Source organism: Elaeis guineensis, chromosome 8 (genome assembly GCF_000442705.2).
Source record: "Elaeis guineensis isolate ETL-2024a chromosome 8, EG11, whole genome shotgun sequence".
Classification (NCBI taxonomy): Eukaryota; Viridiplantae; Streptophyta; class Magnoliopsida; order Arecales; family Arecaceae; genus Elaeis; species Elaeis guineensis.
The window spans coordinates 129,520,087-129,541,555 of NC_026000.2; the positions used below are offsets into that span (position 1 = coordinate 129,520,087).

General features: G+C 37.5%; 1 protein-coding gene and 1 non-coding gene across 2 annotated transcripts; both read left to right on the forward strand.

Moving 5' to 3' along the window:
* The first annotated feature begins 627 nt into the window (after nucleotides 1-627).
* LOC105032406 (uncharacterized) lies at nucleotides 628-7,932 on the forward strand. Its single transcript, XR_012134013.1, has 5 exons — nucleotides 628-825; nucleotides 924-1,115; nucleotides 1,204-1,329; nucleotides 3,186-5,452; nucleotides 6,912-7,932. It is a non-coding gene; the product is annotated as an uncharacterized protein (transcript).
* A 1,833-nt stretch (nucleotides 7,933-9,765) lies between these two features.
* On the forward strand, nucleotides 9,766-20,344 carry LOC140851264 (FK506-binding protein 2-like). Its single transcript, XM_073242850.1, has 6 exons — nucleotides 9,766-9,918; nucleotides 10,032-10,081; nucleotides 12,325-12,387; nucleotides 16,752-16,842; nucleotides 19,559-19,663; nucleotides 19,923-20,344. Exons 1-6 carry the CDS (start codon nucleotides 9,867-9,869, stop codon nucleotides 20,015-20,017), a joined length of 456 nt encoding a protein of 151 aa, XP_073098951.1. The 5' UTR covers nucleotides 9,766-9,866; the 3' UTR covers nucleotides 20,018-20,344.
* The last annotated feature ends 1,125 nt before the right edge of the window (nucleotides 20,345-21,469 follow it).

The window sequence follows — 21,469 nt, forward strand, 5'->3', positions numbered from 1 at the left end:
TTCCTTCCCATAGATCTCATTCGTTAGTGCTCATTTCGATACAGTACTTTAAAAATAAGTGGTTGTGATTGACAATATAAATAATCATATGGAGCATTACGTGTAGGCTATAATTTCTTCCTAAGCCTAGTCTTGCAACAAAAAGCCAAAAGTGTCACACTATCTCCCTTATTTTAGTAGCACAGTGACCTAATCAAAGCAACAAATAGGGGAGGTAGAGTAAGTGACAAATAAAGGCGAATCCCGTGATTTGCCTCCCCTCAACCCAGTAAAACGACATCCCATATCCAGGCTCTTACCTTAGACTATTATCACACTCTCTGCATATAAATTATATGCGTCCCTCATATGTTTACCATCCTTCAAGCCTTCAGTGGAGCATCCAACGGTCAACCAATTCCCGCATATTCACTTCTATGCGCAATCACGTACGATACAGTTGACCCCGGGTCCTCCCCTCATGCGCGCGCACATGGGGAACAGCTCGACCGCATCCGTGACTGATAGTGTTCTTGTCTCCACATGGTAAGTTCCCGTGTCTAGTCCCTCATCGACCGTCCGATCAGGATTCCCCGAATCTGCACACAAGATCCATAACCCGATCAAATCCAATCCAACGGATACAGAAACACCAAAAACGTCACCACACTGAGGTTCCATATATAATCTCCCGTCCCTTCCCTCACCGCGTCTCCTTTAAACTCCCCAACGACTCCCGGGTCTCCCTCTAAAGAATCCTAGGAGGAAGAGAGGAAGCGCCGGGATCGCCATTGCCGAGTTCTCGTGAAATGGACATCGAGGAGAAGCGAAGGCCTCAGCCCTCAGGTTTTCTTCTTCTCTCCTTTGGATTCTTCTTGGTTTGGAGTTTCTTGGGTGTGGATTTCTTCGACTCTGAGTTCTTTTTTTGGTGATTCTTTTTGAAGGGCATGAGGGAGCGGTGTGCCACAAGTGCGGGTGGGTCTTCCCCAACCCCCATCCCAGCGCCAAGCAGCGTAGGGCCCACCGGAAGCACTGTGGGACCACCGACGGTGCCGCCGTGTCCACGGCCGGAGGTGGTGACGGGAAGAAGGCCTCGGATGAGGAGCTCTCCGACGAAGACCGACGCAAGAACTCTGGTACGGGTTTCTTGGTTTATTCTTCCAGTTCGGCTCTTTATTATGCACGAGTTGGTGGCTTTGTGGACTGAATTCTTGATGTTGGCAGTTGAACTGATGGTGGAGGATTTGAAGCTAGCGATTGAAGAGGGGAAAGAAGTAAAAGGTGGCGTAGGATCTGATGGAGAAGCCGGAAATTTGGGTAAAGATGCGATCTTGGAGACTAACAATGCTGGTATGTGGATTATTATGTTCATATTCTTCCTGATGCAATGTAATGAGTTTTCTCAGGGTTCTTTCTCAAGTTATGATTTGTGTCGAACAATTTTGGCTCTGTGCTGTCAATATAAATTTTAAGTGAAGTTGGCACGATTGCAGTGGTATCTACATCAAATTTATGTTGTTAGGTCGATGTTGCTTGAAAATAAAAAGATGCCTTTAACACTAGTATAATAAATAAGTCATGTCATGCTTTCTTTCCTTGCACGTAATGCTAGATCTTGAATTGCTTATTTCAAAGAGTTAGAGGTACCATATATTTCCTTTCTGTCTCAACTTGTTGTTTATAATATTGAATTTGATCATGATGCCTCAAGTAATGATAATTAATAAAGATTGATTTGGAAGATTGAACCCCCTTATAGGTGGGACCTGAAAAATTCCTTATCGTATTTTCACATTTATGTGCAAAAAATGCTGCATGAATATGTGCTCTTGAAGATGGCCATTTCTATGATTCAGGGTTTATTTTCAAGCTCAAAAAAGAAGATGAGAAGAAGTAACAAGAAGATAGAAGAAATAAATTTGATTTTAATCCATCATTGAATTTGATATCAAACCATCTTCCTTTTGTGGAAAAGGACATTGTGAGACTTAGTAAATACCACTCCTTAGTCAGTGGTACACCTCTAAACTTTTTTTCCATAAAAATGATGTAAGAAAAGAAGCAAACAAGGTACTTATAATTTTTCTACAGAACATAGCAAAATTTTTTACTTTTGTTACCCAACGTAGAAAATTACCGTAATCAATCTCAAACAGAAACCTTGTGAGTTGAAGCATTTCCTTACTCTAACCTATAGATAAAATAGTTTAAATCCTCTCAATTCATGTTTGAACTGTAGAGGTCCAGTTCATGTCATCTCTGACCCAGTCCAATCACCTGCCACAATACACAGATTGCTGGAGATTGCATTGGATGTCTCCAGAGAATCCAAACTCTAATAGGACTTAAATGCACCTATCCAAAGCAAAATATGTCTCAGAAACTCAATAAAATATTAGCCCTCAAATCCAGTTTGAAATTCACAGGATAATATAAATACCCAACCTTGAGATAAAAGATCTACATCTAAGACCTCTAGGACGTAATAAAACAGCAAGCAAGCTGAAAAGAAGACCAAGAAAAAAATTAACATATCAATTCAGACCTACATTAAACCTAAAATGCATAAATAACTGCATGGATCTGTTCTGAAACTTCCTGTTTAATATAAACCATGACCTGTTTTACCCATGTATGATACTGCTAAAATAATCCAAAACTAGGCTCTTCCAAGTTCTCTATCATATAAAATTGCACTCGTATCAGAATGTATGGTTTAACTGTCTTGGCTTATTTTATTGTTTTTCTGATGTACTTTTTGTCCTCAGTTCTTGCTGTGCATTTCTAAACATACAAAGTATTGTTGCGTGTTGTTTGTGTTTCCATATACCAGAGAATAAAGTGGAAGAAAGAAATGATATGAGTTTGAAAAGCTCAATTAATGATTTGGAGGGAAATTTTAAACAACCATTTAGATTTACTTGCAACCTTTGTCTATTTATTGCTATCCCTTTATGCATGGAAACCATTTCTGGGTTTTTTCTCCATTCTTTAGTATGTCATTGTTGATAAGTAAATATGCTTTTCAACCATAAAAATGAACTAAATCACTTGTTGATATTCATGACGATATTATTTGGAATTCTTGTTTGTCTTAGTAAAGTAAGACTTTCAGATGATGCTTTCTGATCTTTTGACACTAATTCATTGCGGGAAGTGTGGTGCATCAAAGTTCTGGGGCTTAAAATCTAAAGTTCCATCTGCAGATGATACTCTGGAACCACATGTTTTGCTTGACAGCAGCCAAGTTCATGGTCCTGACATTCAATGCAGTGCAAGTCAATTGGAAAGTGACAAACACTTTGAAAATCATGCATTGTCCTGTAATGCTGACGTGTCTCTAGTGCGAATATGGATGCTGCTAACAAACATACAGAATGCTATGATTCTTCTGTGTTAACCAAAGCATTCATGGTTGCTTCTGAAGAGAGACAAGATTTTGCTAGTGCTCAGTCCACGGTTAATAACACTATGATTGTCAATGATATAAATGGAGGGACTTATGCAAAAAATGATATTAATGGGAATATTCCTGTTTCTCCAACCCTACTTGGTAATCATGCAAGTGATTTCTCTACTGTAGACTCACAATTACAGAAGATGGATGCGTGTGTGGAGATCAATGTCCACTAGATCATCCCAGTAAGCGCTCTGACGAAGGTCTTCTCTGATCAAGTTTCAGCAAGTATAAAGGAACCCAATTCAGATCTGCATGCACAGGATGAACAAACTGACAGAGGTGGACAACTGTCTCAAAATGAATTATTATCCAAGGCTGGATCATGCCTATGGAAAATAATGATGGTGAGTACCTGGATGCTTCTATTCATTTTGATCAAACTGAGTATCAAAATGGGAAGCCTGACAAGTGGAAAGTGAATGGGAATGAAATGGAGAATATAAATGCTTTACAAATGCCATCAAGCACTCCTCTGGGAGAATTTCAAAGTGAAGCATGGATATTGTGAGGATTATGGATCTGTGGAACCCAACGTAACTGTAATTTCTGCTGGTTCTGAGGCTGGAAATGAGCTAAATTATCATCTGGAAGTTGAAGCCCCTGAAATAGTTCCAGTGGTGGAACGGACAAAGTTGCCAATGGCATCCCTTCAACCATTCCAGCTCATGAGAACAATCCAACTTATGAGGACACTGTTGGTATAAATGCGATCAATGAGCTGAATGATGACCAAAGTCATAAGGATGAGCACGTTAATGGAGATAGGTCTACTCTGCTCAATGATTTTGAACATGAAGCTGGGTTATCTCTGGCATTGTCTGAAGGTTTTGAAGGGTTAGGATCAGATGGACTTGAAACCCATTCATGCATTACAATTACAGAAACATCGGAGTCCAACAAATAATTTTAGATGATCAAGTTACTGGTTCACAGGAAACATGTGTTGCATCAATCCAATTAGAGGAGTTTGAAACTGAATTTCAATTGAGGAGCACTCCTACTCATCAACTGAACTCTTGTTACGTGATAATATGCTGGCTGCAGAAGTCAGTGGTGTTGCAGCATCTGATTTTAGTCAAGGTAGTGTAACAACTAAGATAAGTAATGAAATTCAACTTGTTATTGATGAAGCAACAAACGTTAGTAATTATTGTAGCACAGAGGAGCTGAAACAGGAAATATGTGAAGAGGAAAGTTGTCATTTGACAAAGATTTATCCTGAACCAAAATATGACACCAGAGAATCAGAGCCCCTACCTGATGAGTATATTGGAGCAATGAACTGGGAAAGGGCAAAGATTTAAGTGCATCCACTCTTTTGGATCATGTCTTAGGCTCAGAACATGATGAAAAAAATTCCAGACACTTGGAGAATAAAACTGAAGATTATTCAGATGAACTAGAACACCAAAAATTTCTTCAACTAGATTCTACAGAAAATATAGTTGGTGATGACACTGAAGAACCTGATATGAGAATGAAACTTCAAAATGAGCACATCAACACAGCAAATAGCCTTTTGGAAGAGCTTCATGATGAGTTGGATGACCACAAAGTTCAGACTGAGAATACGGAAAATGTATCTGGATCTCCGCTGGGACCTCAGAATGGCTTTCAGGATGATTCAATGGACACTTCAGTTGGTCCTGACAATAATTGTTCCATTCCAGAAACAGGTGTTCAGATTTCATGCATTCAATCAGAAAATGGTCTTGCCAAAGTATCTAGAGAAGAACCAGACTCAAAAGAAAGTAGTGTTCATTTATGTATTCAAAGTGCACAGATTTCACACTTGAGGGGCATGTCTTTCAACATCAGTGGAATCATCTATTAAAAATCCCATCACCTGCAATAACTCAGAAATAGATGGTATATCTGGAGTTGCTTCTGGTGTCTGTTATCAGTCTCTGCAAGAAGAGCATGTCCATGGGGAACCTAAGCAACAGCCCGATGTCTCAGCAGATACTAATGGCCAAACAGATGGTGTTGAAGAGCTACAGGGCTCTGTTTCAGGCAAGAATTTATCCCTCAATTTCATGTTATGTTTGACTGCCTGAGCTGCTTGAATGAGAGATTCTTTAGTGCAGTTTATTCTCTATACAAAATTACTTCAATTACCTGTCGTTGGATATAAACTGCTTTAAGCTTGAAAAATCAATATATCTAATAATTTTTAAAGAAGGTGGGTCTGACATATAGAAATTGCTTGTTTCTTTTTTATTACATTAAGATTAGCTATCTCATACCCATTTGAGTAATTAATGTATTTAATAAACAATTAATGCACATGTTACTGTATTTAGCTAATGTACTTATCTCTTTGTGAAAATAAGATATTGGATTTTAGACTTGGTGGTGCATCTATTATTTTAAAATGAAGAAAATAAGCCTTGTCTAGATTTAAACTCAAATTGAATAAACTAATAGTTTGATGAGTTCCTTTGAGACACAGCTGATGAACTTGGTTGTAACAAATCAAATTTTGGGACTTAGTTTTGGCCAATTGCCTACCCCGAGAAGAGCATTAGTCTTCTCTTGCGGTCAACAATGCATGTTGACTTTAATGATTTTACATATATTTTAGTTTTTGTCCTTTTCAATATAGATGAGTTTTCGAGTTTTAATTTTATCCTTTTCATTGTAGATGAGTCTTCAAGTTAAAAGATACTTATCAAGTTTTCTTCTATGTATTCAGAAATATTCAAGCCTACATTGACATTTGAATTCAATGTTATAGCTTACCTGCTTCTCTTTCATGTCCATATGGATACAATCTCATCAACATGATATGGAACTTGCACTTTTAAATTTAGGTTAGGATGGACACAGCCACTGTTGCTATAAAAACTGAAAGACAATAAATTAAGGTAGCATGATTATCTGGCGCATAGAACAAAGAAGTGTTAGTTCAGGAGAATGGCTTTGATTGGCATGTAAGGCTTTTTCTTTCTTTCTTTTTTTTGGTTAATATTACGGCTGCAGTCAAAAATTTAGCACTCAATAGCTACAATTGACTATGAAGTATAAAGTTATTGATAGCAAGACTTATGACATCCAGTAGTTGTGTTGTCCTAAGGGTTTTTATTGGAAAGTCAAGAAATTTAATCCTCTGATTTAACATGTGATCACATCCTTGTCTTCATAATCCTTTCATAATGAATTAATAATCTGCTTTAATGTGTTTTATTACCTTGTGGTATAAATTATGGTCTCATTGACCTGTGATTGGAAATTTTATTTCAAGTAGTGTCTCAAGTCATAACCTTAGAATTCACCTGTTGCATGCGCCATGGCTAGGTTTCTATAGGACAAGTTTTTTCATCATTTCCTTTGCTTTTGAACACGTATACTGTCATGTCATTTTGGATTCCAACAATGTAATCAATTGAAAATATCCATAAAGCTTTTTCTTATTTTCAGCCCTCAGCTTGTTTTCCTGAAATTATATTTGTTTGTTTGTTTGTTGCTACAGGTGAAACAGTACCATCCATAAGATACAAAACCAATGACATACCCATCCTTGATCCACAAATTCTGTTGCCCACAAATACCCAGACTCCAAAAGATCTTTGTGCTTCTAATGTAGAAGAAGGTGCTCTTCCAGAGAGCGGTGACATCAACAGTGTTATTTTCAAGGAACCATCTTTAATGACCCAAGTGGAACCTGGCAGACGATCAGTTTCTCATGAGATCCAGTCGATACAGAGCTCACAAGTTGAAGCTGAGGCCAGAAAGAAGAATAAAGAGATAGCTGCAAAGGCTGTAAGGGGAAATTCTGGAAGAGTTCATGTTCCCTTGAAAACCCTCCTTGCTGAGGCGAACTTTGAGAACCCAAAGGTAACAAATGCCCAAGAGCATGACAAACCATTGGAGGACAACAAAAGTCGGGCCTTGCAGGATGAGGGATGCACAGCAAAGGCCTGGAGTTCCAAAATAGCTTCTGAGAGGCCTACTGAGTCCTCTCTTAGTCAAGCAGATTACAGAGAATGGAATTCTCCTGCGAGGCTTCCTGTCAATAAGAACCAGAAGAAGAGAGTTAAAGGAAAACAACCATGGATACCATTTATTTGCTGCCAATCCATTTACTGAATCTGTTGTGCCCCGTGGCTGCTCTCTCATAGGCTGGTCAGATCATCTTGAGTGGAGCAGTAGCCTCACCACTTGGCTTACTGCTGTTGCAATATAGAACCATTATTCTTCGAGTTCTGATATTGCAGATTTGGATGTAGTCTTATTTGCTGATATCTGTAAGTATTTAGCTTTGTTGGTGATTTGGTGTTCCCTTTCCTTTCTGGCTTTTGTATAGTGTTAGCATCAGAACTTCTACTATGTCGTCAATTAGCGCAATTTTGATGCTAATGGTCAAGTTAGTACAAGGTATCATATCCTTGGATAGGCATCTTTTGATGTTGTTTCAATTAAACCAAATTATGAATGGTTTACCTTGTTATTTCATATTTAATAATCGATCACCTTTCTTCTGCCTTCCTACACTTCAGCCTTTTTTGTTTCAGTTTAATTTACGGAAAACTAGCTTGTTTGCATGCACAGATTTGATCACCCTGCAGACCACTTGGTGCTAGTGGTTGGGTTAGAAATCAATTATAGTGGTCTGAGTCCAGAGGACCCAAGGTTTTTTGAAGTGTGGTTTTGGTCAGACTGCAGCTGGCAAACACATTCATGGATATCTTCAGCAGATCAAGAACTGGTGTTGCGATGCCCATTTAACCAAGCACATAGTCTGGATGTCTGAAGCGATTTCGTTTCTTTAGCCTTCCAATTTACCGTTGAAGCAAGAAACCCTGTCCTCACAATGAATATATTGATTGAAGAAAGTTTAGTGATAGAACACCTTAAAAAAGCATTTAGAATTTTAGATTTTCCTCTGCTTTCCAGTTCAATCTCAGATTAGCTTTTAGCTTGTACTGATTCATTGATGTCTTTGTTCTTGCAAGAATGCTTGGAACCCAACAGGAAAAAAATTTGATACAGATGTTGCTAGTTCATCAAAAGGATTAGCTTAGCTTCGTATTAGGAACGTATGAGGGGATTCTGGGTAGCTTCATATATAGCCTTAAGTGAGGAAACAGCCTTCAAAACCAAACAGATAAAATAACGGGTGAAACAGATAGGGTTTTCACACATGTGACCTAACCAATGATAACGTTTGTGGAGGCTCAGGTATCTTGGCCATCTTGGTGCTAATCTCTAATCTTGTGTTTGGAAGCAGAATAGGGATGAATAAGCCTTTTAACTTGTTCCCACTCTTATCATCCAAGTAATCATTAGCACTTCCAACGAAGATAGAATATGTATTTTGGAAAAAAGTGCATCATAGATGTTTTACCTTTTTTTTCTCCTACCAATTAGAGGTGGCGATGCTTAACCATTTGATCTCTTTAACTTATTCAACTCATTATAGATCAAACTATATTATCTATTTAATAAAATAATCAGACTTAGATATGTATTTTTATTTATTTAATAAATAAATCAGATTTAGATTTATAGATTTTAGATCTATGTATCCGACTCAATCTACATGTTGTTTGGCCTGGTCTAATTGCCATCCCTATTTTCGATTCATTTGTCTTAAATGACCCATTAACCTAATTAAGACTCAGAGAACCATAAAAATAGAGAAAAAATCATGGGAAACATAGAAAAAATCAATGAAAACAAAGCAAAGACAAAAAAATTAAGATCTTTTTCCTACATAATTTGATATTTTTTTTTATTTTTTTTTATCTTGGAGATCTTTGACGAAAGAGAGCAAGATCAAGGAGTTTTTTATGTTGGCTGACGAAGATAGTGGAGAGTTGAAGGGTAAGACCAAGGCTATCAGGGAGGGAGAGGAGGAGGCGTAGTTGGAGAGGGGAGAAGTGGGAGGAGATCGCATGTGCGAAGAGGAGTCGCCATGAGGGATTGAGGGGGGATGGAAGGGAAGGAAAGGGTGAGCCCGATAATCATTAAAAAAAATAATAATTTTGAAGATTATTATTATTTTTTATGAAATTAATCACTTTTCGTTGCTTTTTTATCCTATGATTAAATTATTCATACTTAGGAAAGAAAAAAAAAATTTCATAAAATTGTCAAATCCCATGGCCTTTCCAAACTGGCCATAGTATCAGAATAACATGCTTCAACAAAAGATGGAATAATTTAATACTTCATTTCCCCCTCTAATTTACTTTATTTAACCTAATTATTCTGAACCTTTTATTCCGTGTGACTTTCATCCGCCGGTCCGCCTTTTTACCCATCTTATGTGGCAGTCGGCAATTGGTCGCGCCACGAGAGAAAAGCGTTACATTGGATCTTACTACTTAACTGTGCTCCGCCGGAGCATTATATCTCCTCAGGCCCCTTCAATAGCAGCGGAGACGAGAACGTCTAGAGGCTGCCGGCTCCGAGTGAGAAAACCATGGCGAAGCTTCATCTCTGCGTCGTTTTCGTTGCCGCTTTAATCCTACTTGGTGAGATATCACTTTAGTCTTACTCCTGGATTTCTTTTTCTTCGAAGCATGCAATCTGATCTCTCCGATATTCTCGAGATTTGTTCCATCTGATCCGATCTTGTTTTCTTTAGTTTCCGCGAAGAAATCCGGGGATGTAACGGAACTCCAGATCGGTGTGAAGGTAAATATTTAACTCAATTTCTTTCGATAATTCCATCATTTCAGTTGTCATATTCCAAATCTGACTTCTAAATGCTGGGGATGAATAGATGGACATAGTTTAGATTGAATTTTTGGTTAAAAAATGAAGATTTTTTCTTTAATTTAATGATATAAGAAAATAATATATTTTTTGAACATCATATTTTTGGGACCCTTTGTCAATCAAAAAATTAGATCTTATTTGAACGAATATAGATCAATTTGGATTTTGGTTCAGAAAAAAGATTCTTTTCCCTTTTCTGATGAGGTAAGAGAATAGTTGATTTTTTTTTCCTTTCGGTTTTCTCTTCTTTTTTTTTTTTTTTGAGATTCGTTGTTAATGATAAAGATTAGAGACTTAGACTTGTATCATATGTCGGTAGAATTTATTTATTTATTCTTAAATAAGACTTGTATCATATGTCGGTAGAATTTATTTATTTATTTTTAAATAATGTAGATGTTACTCTGTTGAGGGGTATTACATGCTTGGGGGAATGGTCAGGTTTTGTAGTTTGTACAGTCTGCTGAAAGATCAAACATATCATCATTTTCAGATAACATGGAGCGATAAGTTAGTTCATGTAGCTAGTTACCAATTTTACTTCAACGGGTGTAAAAGGTCTGATCAGTTAATTGCAGTGAGGACAACCTAAGAATACAATTCTTTAATTTCCATTATGGGAAGAGCGATGGAAACTTTTCTGCATATAAATACCCCAAACCCATGATTTCAGAGAGGTGTGCTTGGCATTAAGTTCGTCAATGAGATAAGTGCAATGATATTCAACAGTTCTTCACTGCATGATGTGCATGGCGGTGGTTGCAGTTGTGAGGTTTATGCTCATCTTCTAATCTGATAACTTCGCTGCTAGCTCCAAAGGTCTGATTGATTGTATTGGATGCTGTTGCACACTACTGAATTGGTTGGGACCAGCTAGCAAGAATGTCAAGTGTATTCTTAATCCAAAGTACATTCTTTATCTGCAACAAGAATCCTAGCTGCAGTTCCTTGTTCTAAGGGACTGATTAAGGGATGAATCAGCCCTTCGTTAGGTGCTAATTTTCTGCTTTGAGCAACAATCAGTAATCATTCTTTCTGATAAGGGAGAGCACTAAGATCAACCTGTAATGCAACAACAAATCTGTTCCCCCACTCCATAGATTGTTCTATTTTTCATTTTTTTTCCTGCTATCAGTTCCAAAGAACTAGGACATTGTTCATTCAGTTGGAGCAACTATTGCTTTCTTCAGCAAAGTTTTGCAGGTTTTGTTCTTGCATTTTGTTTTATTAATCCTTAGGAAGAAGTCTTTGTCTAAGATTTCTTTGTATTGCACATTACTGCTTTTAATTTTTTCTATGCTGTCCGTCTCTAAGCCATTTCTTCATCATGTGGTACCATGTGTGACAGCTGCTTAAAAGAGATATGCTACTGTGGTATAATATAAGTAAGTATTCCGAAAAATTTAAACATCCATAAATATACTATCATATAAAAAAGATAGTTATGTGTCCATAAAATGCTAAAGTAGGGAAAATAATGCAGCATGCATCTATAGTAGTTGACACATGCTAAATTCACTCTAGAAGAGAAAAAAGAAAAGGGAAATGTGTACATTTCTTGTTGTTCTTTACAAGGCTTCAAGATGGTGCTCCAACATTTTAATAAAGTCCAGGTGGAACCAGATTGATATCTGAACTTATCTTCATCTTTGGAGATGACTTGGTAACCAGTTCTACTACCTAACAAGCTCTATCATATAATAAGTCATGTAAAATGGCAAATTTGCCATAGATCACCATGGTGAATCGTGATGGATATTTTCATATACTAAGTAATGAAAAAATCATGACGCTTCTGTCAGATGTACTTAGGTTTCTTTCAATATGTGCCAATCCATTACTGGAAATCCATGAGTTGTGCAATATGCCTATACAAACTTAAAGATACACATGCCATGTAAAATGTTTTGTTTATTGGATCATTAGTTTCTCCTGTTTGCACTATTGCCATTGTCTCATAATACGATTTGGTTTCTCCTGTTCATGGTATGAGTTTTAATCTTGCAGCATTCAGGCCCCAAAAGGCAGTGTGATCACGCAAGTTGCTAAAACATACAGATGCAGTAGAATACATATTTTTTTTATATCTAGGGCTTTCGGCTCTATTGTTTGCACTATTCTATCTATCTATTTATTTACTTTGGCTTTCATATTTGCAGTACAAGCCGGAATCATGCAGCATCCAAGCTCACAAAGGTGACAGAATTAAAGTACACTATCGTGTAAGTAGTAATGTAATTTATGTATCCATACAATTGATGCTGCAATAGATAATAAATTAGGGCCTCTGAGATTCAAATATTCCACTATATATGTTTTGTTTTTTCTGTCTTTTTCTATTTGCCTTCCTTCTCCTGGACCTACTGAGTAAAACCTAATGGGCCAGGGTTAATATAGTTGTGTTGTGTAATCCACCATGGTCTTATAATATACTATAGATAATAAGTAGGAATCAAGAAGCTCTCAGCCTCAAGTTTGTTATTTGTTTCTTTAGAATGTCAAAGTTCATGATAGAGAGAAGTGGGCAAATCTTTACCCAAAATTCACTGCTCATCATGAGGCGACAAAAAAGGCTGAGGGTTAATTTGGAGGCCATGAAGAAGATGCTAATGCTAACTAAACTCAAAAGCGATGATGCCACCACATATTTCTTGGTCTTAGTTCTAATATCACTAGTTAGAGGCACCATCTTACTATTACACTGTCAAGAGATAAGGGATTTATTGAGGGTTAGTTGAGATAATTGAGTGTCTATAAGTTGAATGTGCAATCTAACCAACATAGTTGAAAGATTGAACTTGAAGGAAGATGAATATGATGGGAGAACCAAACAAGCTGTGACTTCATTGATGCAGTAGAAGATGCAGCAGAGATCTTATGGTATGGCATTTGCAGGGAAAGTAAAGGGAAGAAAAGGCAAAGAAGATTAAGCTTATGAGTTGATCACTGCACAAGGGATGAAAAGTGGCTTGCCATTGGGAGGTCAAATCTGAAAAGGAGCTCCATTAGTGGTTTGATAGTCTATGAGGCAGGCATGACCATTAAGCAGTGAGTTTGGAGTTATGTTGCAATATTAGTAACAATTGTCATGGAATGGGGATCTCCATTTAACATCATTGTAAAGGAATAGTATTTTTAAATTTTATACAGTCAAGTGGTCATGTGTGAGCAATCACTATTGCAATGAAGTACACCATGTTTGTCATCTAAATCGCTGTGGGGACTGGGGACATTTTCATCATTGCCATATACTGGAGCAAACCCACTAGCAAATAATCTTAATTAAGTATTTTGAAAAATGTTTCAAGTTCCATTGATGTAGCCATGGGTGTTTTATTTCATCCTGGTATGTTTAATGACTTCAGAAGATATTGTGATTGTGGAGAATTGAGACAATTGGGGGAACATAAGAAAGATGGGGGAAGTTGTACGGTGCAAAGGTCAAGTTTAAAACAAGAGAGGGGCCAAAGGTTGGGATGCACTGAAAAAATGATAGGAAGGTTATGTCCACATAAAATTAGACGTAACAAAGGGAGTTCATGATATAGTATAGAACAGGCACAAAGAGCATGCACTTAGTGTTTGGAATTCATGGTTATCAATAACAAAAAAGCAAGCAAACTGGTGTATCAAAAGAAGGCATAACTAGGAGTAGGTACCTTAACAAGCACAAGAAAGTATTAAATATTTTGGTCTTAAAGATTAATTAAACAATTTTTTATTTTTCTGTGACATTTTTTCTAGTGCAAATTCATTTGATTTGTAGGCTGCACAATTTTGGCGAGAGGATGCTAATTTTTCACTTGTTTGATCAAAATATGGATGGCAACAATGACAGAGTAGATATGCATTTATGTGGACACATCACTACACTATGAGGCAGCACCTGATCCCTAATCATGTATGGAACAGATGTGATTGCAGTTATGTGACAAATAGTTTCCTTATAGTACTGGGTTTAGCTTAACTAATTATTTCTCCCTAACAAGGCAGCCAAAAATTGGACCTTTATGCTCTTCTAGATATTTTATTATATTCCAACCATTATGAAACAGCTAAAATGAAATGCTGCGCTCACATAAATATGCTAGTGCTTTATCTATATCTATATCGCTTTGTCATGGACAATCCCTTTCACCACCATTCCATGCTTGTCTGATCAAATAAATTTGCACAAGATTAGAACCTTTCGAAGAAAGAAAATAAAATAGTTTGATTAATATATAGGTCTGTAGTATCGATGCTCTTGTTTGGCCCAAATACTAACAATGACCCATGGGTAGATGTTTTCATGAATAGAGAGATGGACCATTTTCTCTTGAGAGGAGAGGGCATCTAGCCCTTTCATTTTTCTAGCTGTTGGATTTTTTATTTTATTCACTTTTATATGCTTTTGAAGAGATAGGTTTGTGGACTTAAACATGACCAAGTACTTTAGATAGGAGTTAATTACTTGATTTCTTGACTTGTACTAAACATTAAGAGGCTGGCTGCTAGCATCATGGCTTGCTTTCTCTTTCCTTCTTTTCTCTTCTTTCTTCTTCCACCTCTCTGTTGTACAATGCCACCACATCAAGCTCGCCCTGCCTCCTATTTGCCTAACACCCACCATCTTTTCAGTACTACCCCACCATTAAGGATCTGCTCATGAGGCCGTGCCTGACCCTTATTGCTTAATGTCTACTACTTCAAGGCCATGCCTCACTTATTCATTTAATGTGCTTGACCCCCCCCCCCCTTTTTTTGGGGCGGGGGGGAGGGGGGTGCGGGAGGGGGCATATTGTTGGTGCCTCTCAGGAGTTACGTTTTCTTTTAGGGGTATTTGTTGTATTTTTTCATTTTTTTCCCTCTTGTTTCTTTTTTGACAAGCCAAGGATTTGGGCGGGAGTCTGAAGCTCTTTTTGATGCAATATTTTTAATTGATGTTAGGTTTTGGAGGGTCTGGTTGGGCTCTTCTCGCTGTTCAGGCCTCTAACTTTTATTCTATTTCATTGGCCCCATGTATAGACTTCTCTCATTTAGAAATAGAAAAAAAAATAAAAAAATGAAACTACTGTTTCCCTTTCTTCTTTTTCTGGAACTTCTCTTTCTTTTCCTTTTTTGAGAAAATTTTCTTTGAAACTAGGGCCATTGGCCAACATTAGAATTCTCATGGGCTGGGTGGAAGTCAGCTCCACTGGGGTGATGGTCGCTGGTTGTGTTTCTTTGATGATACTGGATGTAGCTTAGGTCAGAGAAGAAAGAGGAGTGGTGAGACGTGAGAGGAAGAGTTATATGCGGCTCTGGTGGTGCTTGGCATTCCAAAATGGTGTGTTTGGTGGCACCAAAGATTTTGGATGCAAGGCTGGTGGTGGAAAATGCCATTACTATGCTAATTTGGTGTGTAAAGTGTAGTCATGGAGTGGCTGGAGTTAAGCTAATCGATGGTGAAGCGACATGGCGGGGAGCACCAACTGGGCTGATCAAGTGCTTGAGTTGATGCAAGTCAATGGTGGTAGGGAAGATGGAGTTGTTGCCGATGAAGGTGGAAGAAGACTGGAGGAGAAAAGAAGAGAGAAGGGAAAAAGGCATGCCACAATGATAGGTGGGTAGGTTGTCTTGGTATGGTGGCTCTCCACAATGAACATGTAAGAAAAGAAGGGAAGTGAAAAGAAGATGGAGGGAAAAAAGTAAACCATGTTGCTAGCGGCCAACCTCTTAATGTTTGGCACTTGTCACAAAACCAAGTAATTTACTCTAAACGAAAGTGATTAATTCTGTTTAACTCCATAAACCTCTCGTTTGAAAGCACATAAAAGTGAATAGATCTGAACCATGTAAATGCAAAGCCAACAGGTGGACAAGTGAGAGAATTAGATGCCCTCTCCTCTTAAGAGGAGGGTAGTCCATCTCAATATGTAGATGTCTTGCATTAGATTCATTATATTGGTGGTTCCATGAATGATAGCGGTGTACAAATGTTCTACTGCACCAGCAAATGGTGTACTCACAAATTGAAGCTGAAGTTCACACTTCATCTACCTTTGATATATGGTGGTTTGTTTGTTGTTTCTTGTCCATCGCAACTATCATTTCCCACCCTTTAATGCATTTTAGGAGTTATTTAGCTATAATTTTTGACACCAATGCATTATTATTATGATTATGATTATTATTATTATTATTATTATTATTTGTGTTCTCTATCTGCATCATGTCACTCTTTGCTCTTTGAATACAGCTGTGGTATTTAGTAATCCAGATCTAGATAATAAAAAATTGGAGCAATTTTTGATCCTCTTCATTACTTAATAGGTCATTTATACTGCACATTGTAAATTTTATGCTTTGGTAGCTCATAGCTTGGCTTATAATTTCTCATTGATTATTTGCTTGATGTTAGCGCATTGTGAGATCTTTGACTGAATAATAATGTTCAGTCAAAAAATTAATGTTATCATCTTTTCCTAAATATTTGCATTTCAAGCTACCTAACACTCATTGATGTTTGAGTCATCATATTTAATTATCTATATGTGTTTGAGTTGTAAATTTTTGGGGTTCGTACTATCGTCATTCTCTCAACCACTGGTTATTGATGTTGCAGGGGACGCTCACCGATGGAACAGTATTTGATTCCAGCTTTGAAAGAGGTGATCCAATTGAATTCGAGCTTGGTAGTGGTCAAGTGATTAAAGGTATTTCTGATAAACGAGTCATTGTGTCAATTTCTCTTTAAACAATGTCTCGAGATATAGAAAGAAGAAGAGCATACCATGAAAATATGGGTGACAGACAAAATATATACCATTTGCATTTAAGGGCTCAATCAATTCTTGGGAAAAATGGCAGCAAAATAGCAACTAGAAACTCGAGCCTCATCCGTCTTAGGTTATCCTTAAATCCAATATCATCTGGAATGTGAGTATTTTAAGGTCTGTATTTCACACATAATTATTTAGGAATTAAGTATCTGAACTTTGAAATTCGTTGTTGTTAGGCATGTGTGCTTTGTAAAGAAATTACAATTGCTATAAGCTATTCATTATTTGTTTACAAGTTGTCATGCACATAGATGATGAGCTATGCTATTTATTTTATTTTATTTTTATTTTTTTTGCTTTTCAAAATTATAAGAATAACTATCTATTGTAATATAGCATTGCTATGTGATAAATATTATGGAATATACACTAAAGATGCCAACATGACCAACTCAATAATTTTACCTACCTAAGTTGTGGCGTTTTTGATAATTAGAGTTGAACCTGTCATGGATTTCCAGACTTTATGGCAATCAACAAAATTTAGCACTAACATCATTCCACTCAGAAAGGATGAATGAAGATAAAGCAAAATAAAAATGGATGGAGGAAAAGGAGGAGAATGGAGAGAGGAGGGCTGAGAGAAGAGAGGCAAGAAATGATATTGGATTTCTTGACTCAAGGAGTAGATAAGACGGCAATAGGGATGGCAATGGGTAGGGTTTCGGTCGGATATTGTACTATCCATCTTCAAACTCAAACTTAATACCATATACCCAAACCCTACTCGATGCCCGATCGGGTAAGAAAAGAGATACCCATCCCTATATCCAACGGGTTCGGAGATACCCACGGATAATCCATTTCTCCATATCCAACCCATATCCGCCCCATGCCTATTCCAAATCCAAAAAAAATAAACAACCAAAATAATTTTATGCATATTATCAATCAAAATAAAATTATCAATTCAACATAGAACATAATTTATAAGTCCAAATTTATAGAAATCAAACATAGAAATAGAATTACAATTCAACATAGAACATATAAATAAACAAAATAATTTTATGCATATTATCAACCAAAACAGAATTATAAACATATATATTCGGGTATGGGTTCGGATATTATCCATACCTGTAGGTTCGGATCGGATTCGGATTCGAGTTCGAGTTCGGATAGAAAACAGTACTACCCGTACCCTACTTATATCCGCGCTATAGTTTTCGGGTTTTACCTAAACCTGATCAAACTCGATTTTTCGGGTTTGACCGGGTTTGGATAGGGTGCATACCTATCGGGTCAGGTCGATTTTGCCATCCCTAGACGGCAATTCATTGTGTACTTCTAAATCTTTTATTAAGTAGATTGAGCACGTTTGCCTCATCATAATTTGAAGACTGTAGTTGTAGGACGATAATGACAACATTTCCTTTCTATTAAGCAAAAGACCTCTCAAATATTCTAGAGGGAAGCTAGGTATGAGGTATCCAAGCATTGACTTCCCATGCCTTCCATGCCTTACCTAAAACTGAGCCCAGCCAACATCAAAAGTGGAACAGCTAGACAGAAAACCATCCCCTGGTTCCTTCGGTAAAAGAATAGCAGTTTCCAAGTATACCCTTATTTTATTGCTTGTTTCTTTTCAACTCCTGTGCCCGGTTACCCATGTCCCTGTTTGCAATTGTTGTCCATTGACCATCCCCCCCAAATCTAATCTCCTTTATTTCTTCCCTACAGTTTGTCTTCCCTCTTTGCATCGGTCTGAAGAACCAATGCATCCCTCTCAGTTATGTCTACAAACCAGATTCCCCTCTATCCTCCTGAAAAGGAACATACAAGGATATCTTTGGTTCAGAAAAGTTTGCGATGGAGTGCAATGAGGTTGGATGATAAATTGTGTGAGACAGTTAGAAAATGATTAGAGGAAGAGGGTAGACATGAAGAGAGAGGAGGGAGAACAGGGAATTATCCTCTGAGAAAAGGAACTCCTAATTATTGAGTTGCAGTCAGCTCTACCGAACTTTTAAATATGTCATCGTAGCTTTTGTCAATGAGTTCTAATGTCCATGATTCCTAGCACATTGTTAAGCTTCCTTAATAAGTCTCCTGCAATGTCAGTGAGTTTTAATTGCTTAGCATAAGTATAGCTGATTAGCTGCTATTTCAACAAGGCATGCTACTAGTTATTTGATCATGCTTGTTATCAAATTTGCACCTATAATATGATCTTGCCTGTTATATGATCTTGGAGATGGTAACAGAAAAGATAATTTTCCCAATTTGTTAGCTTCTCTTTCTTTTTTTTCCCCAAACAAAGAGCTAGAAGCTTTATCCTAGGAATGTCAGAGATTGATGTCTTGGCGTTGAGAGGCTTCTCTCAGTTCTGCATCCATCAAACTGTATAAAGCTTGGTTTTAATGTTAACAGCACCAAAAGCACAATGTTTTTGTCTTAAATTGATATCAATTGTATCATAATAATTTAAGATGTCGATTGTTTCATGATAATCAATCTGTTAGCTTTTCTTCTGTAAAACAGTTTGTATTTATGTGCTTCAGACTCATTCAGTCATTCAGGATTCTGGCATTTAATTTTGATAAAACTATTTCACTCATCCATGAACTAAAATAATACTGCTCCATAGGGTGGGACCAAGGTCTTTTGGGGATGTGCGTGGGTGAAAAACGGAAGCTAAAGATACCTGCAAAACTTGGCTATGGAGCTCAAGGATCCCCTCCAACCATCCCAGGTATATATATATATTTTTTACATGTTGCAGTTACTAGTATGATATGATCGATTACATTGGTAACTTCTGAAATATATTTAAAGTTTTTTGAAAGCTTTTCACGCATTGCTCACTCTTCAAGAGTGAACCAAGCCAATGATAATTACTGTAAAATCTAGAAGGGAAGTATCCTGAAGATAGATTTTTTTCATTAGTCTCATATTCAATCTCCATGCTAGTTTTTTGAATGCTTCTCTGAAATGATCCTGAAAATTGACAGGCGGAGCAACACTCATATTCGACACAGAGCTTGTGGCCGTGAATGGGAAGACATCAGATGACAACAAATCCACGGAGGGCAATAGTGAGCTATAGTTCTGTAGGAGCTTGGCACTTGTTCTTCCAACTTAATTTTCATTAGCTTTCAACTTTGAGGACTGCACTCCTAAACTGGATGGACACAACTCAATAGACAGGATATAGAGATAAATTGTGGCACTTCGGCATAGGACCTAAGTAGCAGCAATCTTATCTTTGGGAAATGACTCTTCGTATGGTGTGAAAGGTTCATTCTTGACCTTATGCAGCACTTAGGTCATCTTCTTGTAGGAAAATAGCTAATTGAGTTACAATATTTCAGCTGGCAGACTTTAGATATCTGTTCTCATAAGTTTAGTCCGAGCATGGGCAAATTGATTTGAATTCTCTCTCTCTCTTTCTCTGAAAGAATTTGAAGATTTCACAAGTATCATAAGAGGCAATAACTGTTTATACATCACACAAACATGATAGGATGGTAAAAGGGAGTAACTTGTGCAACCCTAACCATGCCTGCAAGGTTCCAAAGGGTGAACCATGCGCATGAGCGGATGGCATTATCTTGAGTGGATCCCTCAACTGTGCATCACAGTTTGCATTCCAGACTGTCTACAATAGTTAACAGCGCAGACAACCACGCCTATCAGTTATTGAGAAAATCTGTAAGCTGGAAGGGACCTCTGTCCACGGCTTTGGAGGAAATATGCAAGAAATTAAAGCAGAAGTGGATCATAATCACCATTTGGGTACTCAGAAATTCATCTAACTGCTGAGATGGAGCCACCACTTAGCCACACATTATTGACGGAGAATGCCAGTTGCTTAGGCCAGATCCTTCCATGCAGCTCTTAGCTCCGCCTAAGGAACTGTAGTTGGGGAGAAGTGCCATGCGCTAACCTCAACCCAGCTCTTCCTATACCTTTGTCTGAAGCATCTAAATTGATCCTGAAGGCTCCAGGCATTGTGGCAAACAAGAGAAAGTCATGTAGGAAAAGGCATTGCGGCAAACAAGAGAAAGTCATGTAGGAAAAGAATATGGCATGCCCGCCCTTGAAGTAATTGGGCCGAAGAAATTGGGTTCTAGGATGGAAATGGGAATGAACAACTCTTATTCCAGTTATTTAGTTGCGAGGAGTCTTATTATGATTTTAAGGAGGAATAAAAATACATCACTCTGCTCGATACCCAGTTCAGGCTCTCAGTATTCAGGTTCTATTCCAGTCATGAAACATGTGTCGGAAAAAATAGCTATTCTGATTTTTATTTCAATCTATTTCAATTCTAATTATGAAGCAAATTCAACCACGATTTCATTAGTAGCTCCTTGTATTTATATCTTAAGAGGTAAATGAATGGCAACTGCAATGATGAATTGGCACCAGCTGGCACAGCCTTATGGTCACTGAACATTGCGACTGCAAATGACTAACATTCTCTACATTCTGCAATCACACAAGTCACCATGGTTATCTAGCGTCGGACTTCCGCTAAGAACATCAGTGCAGGGTA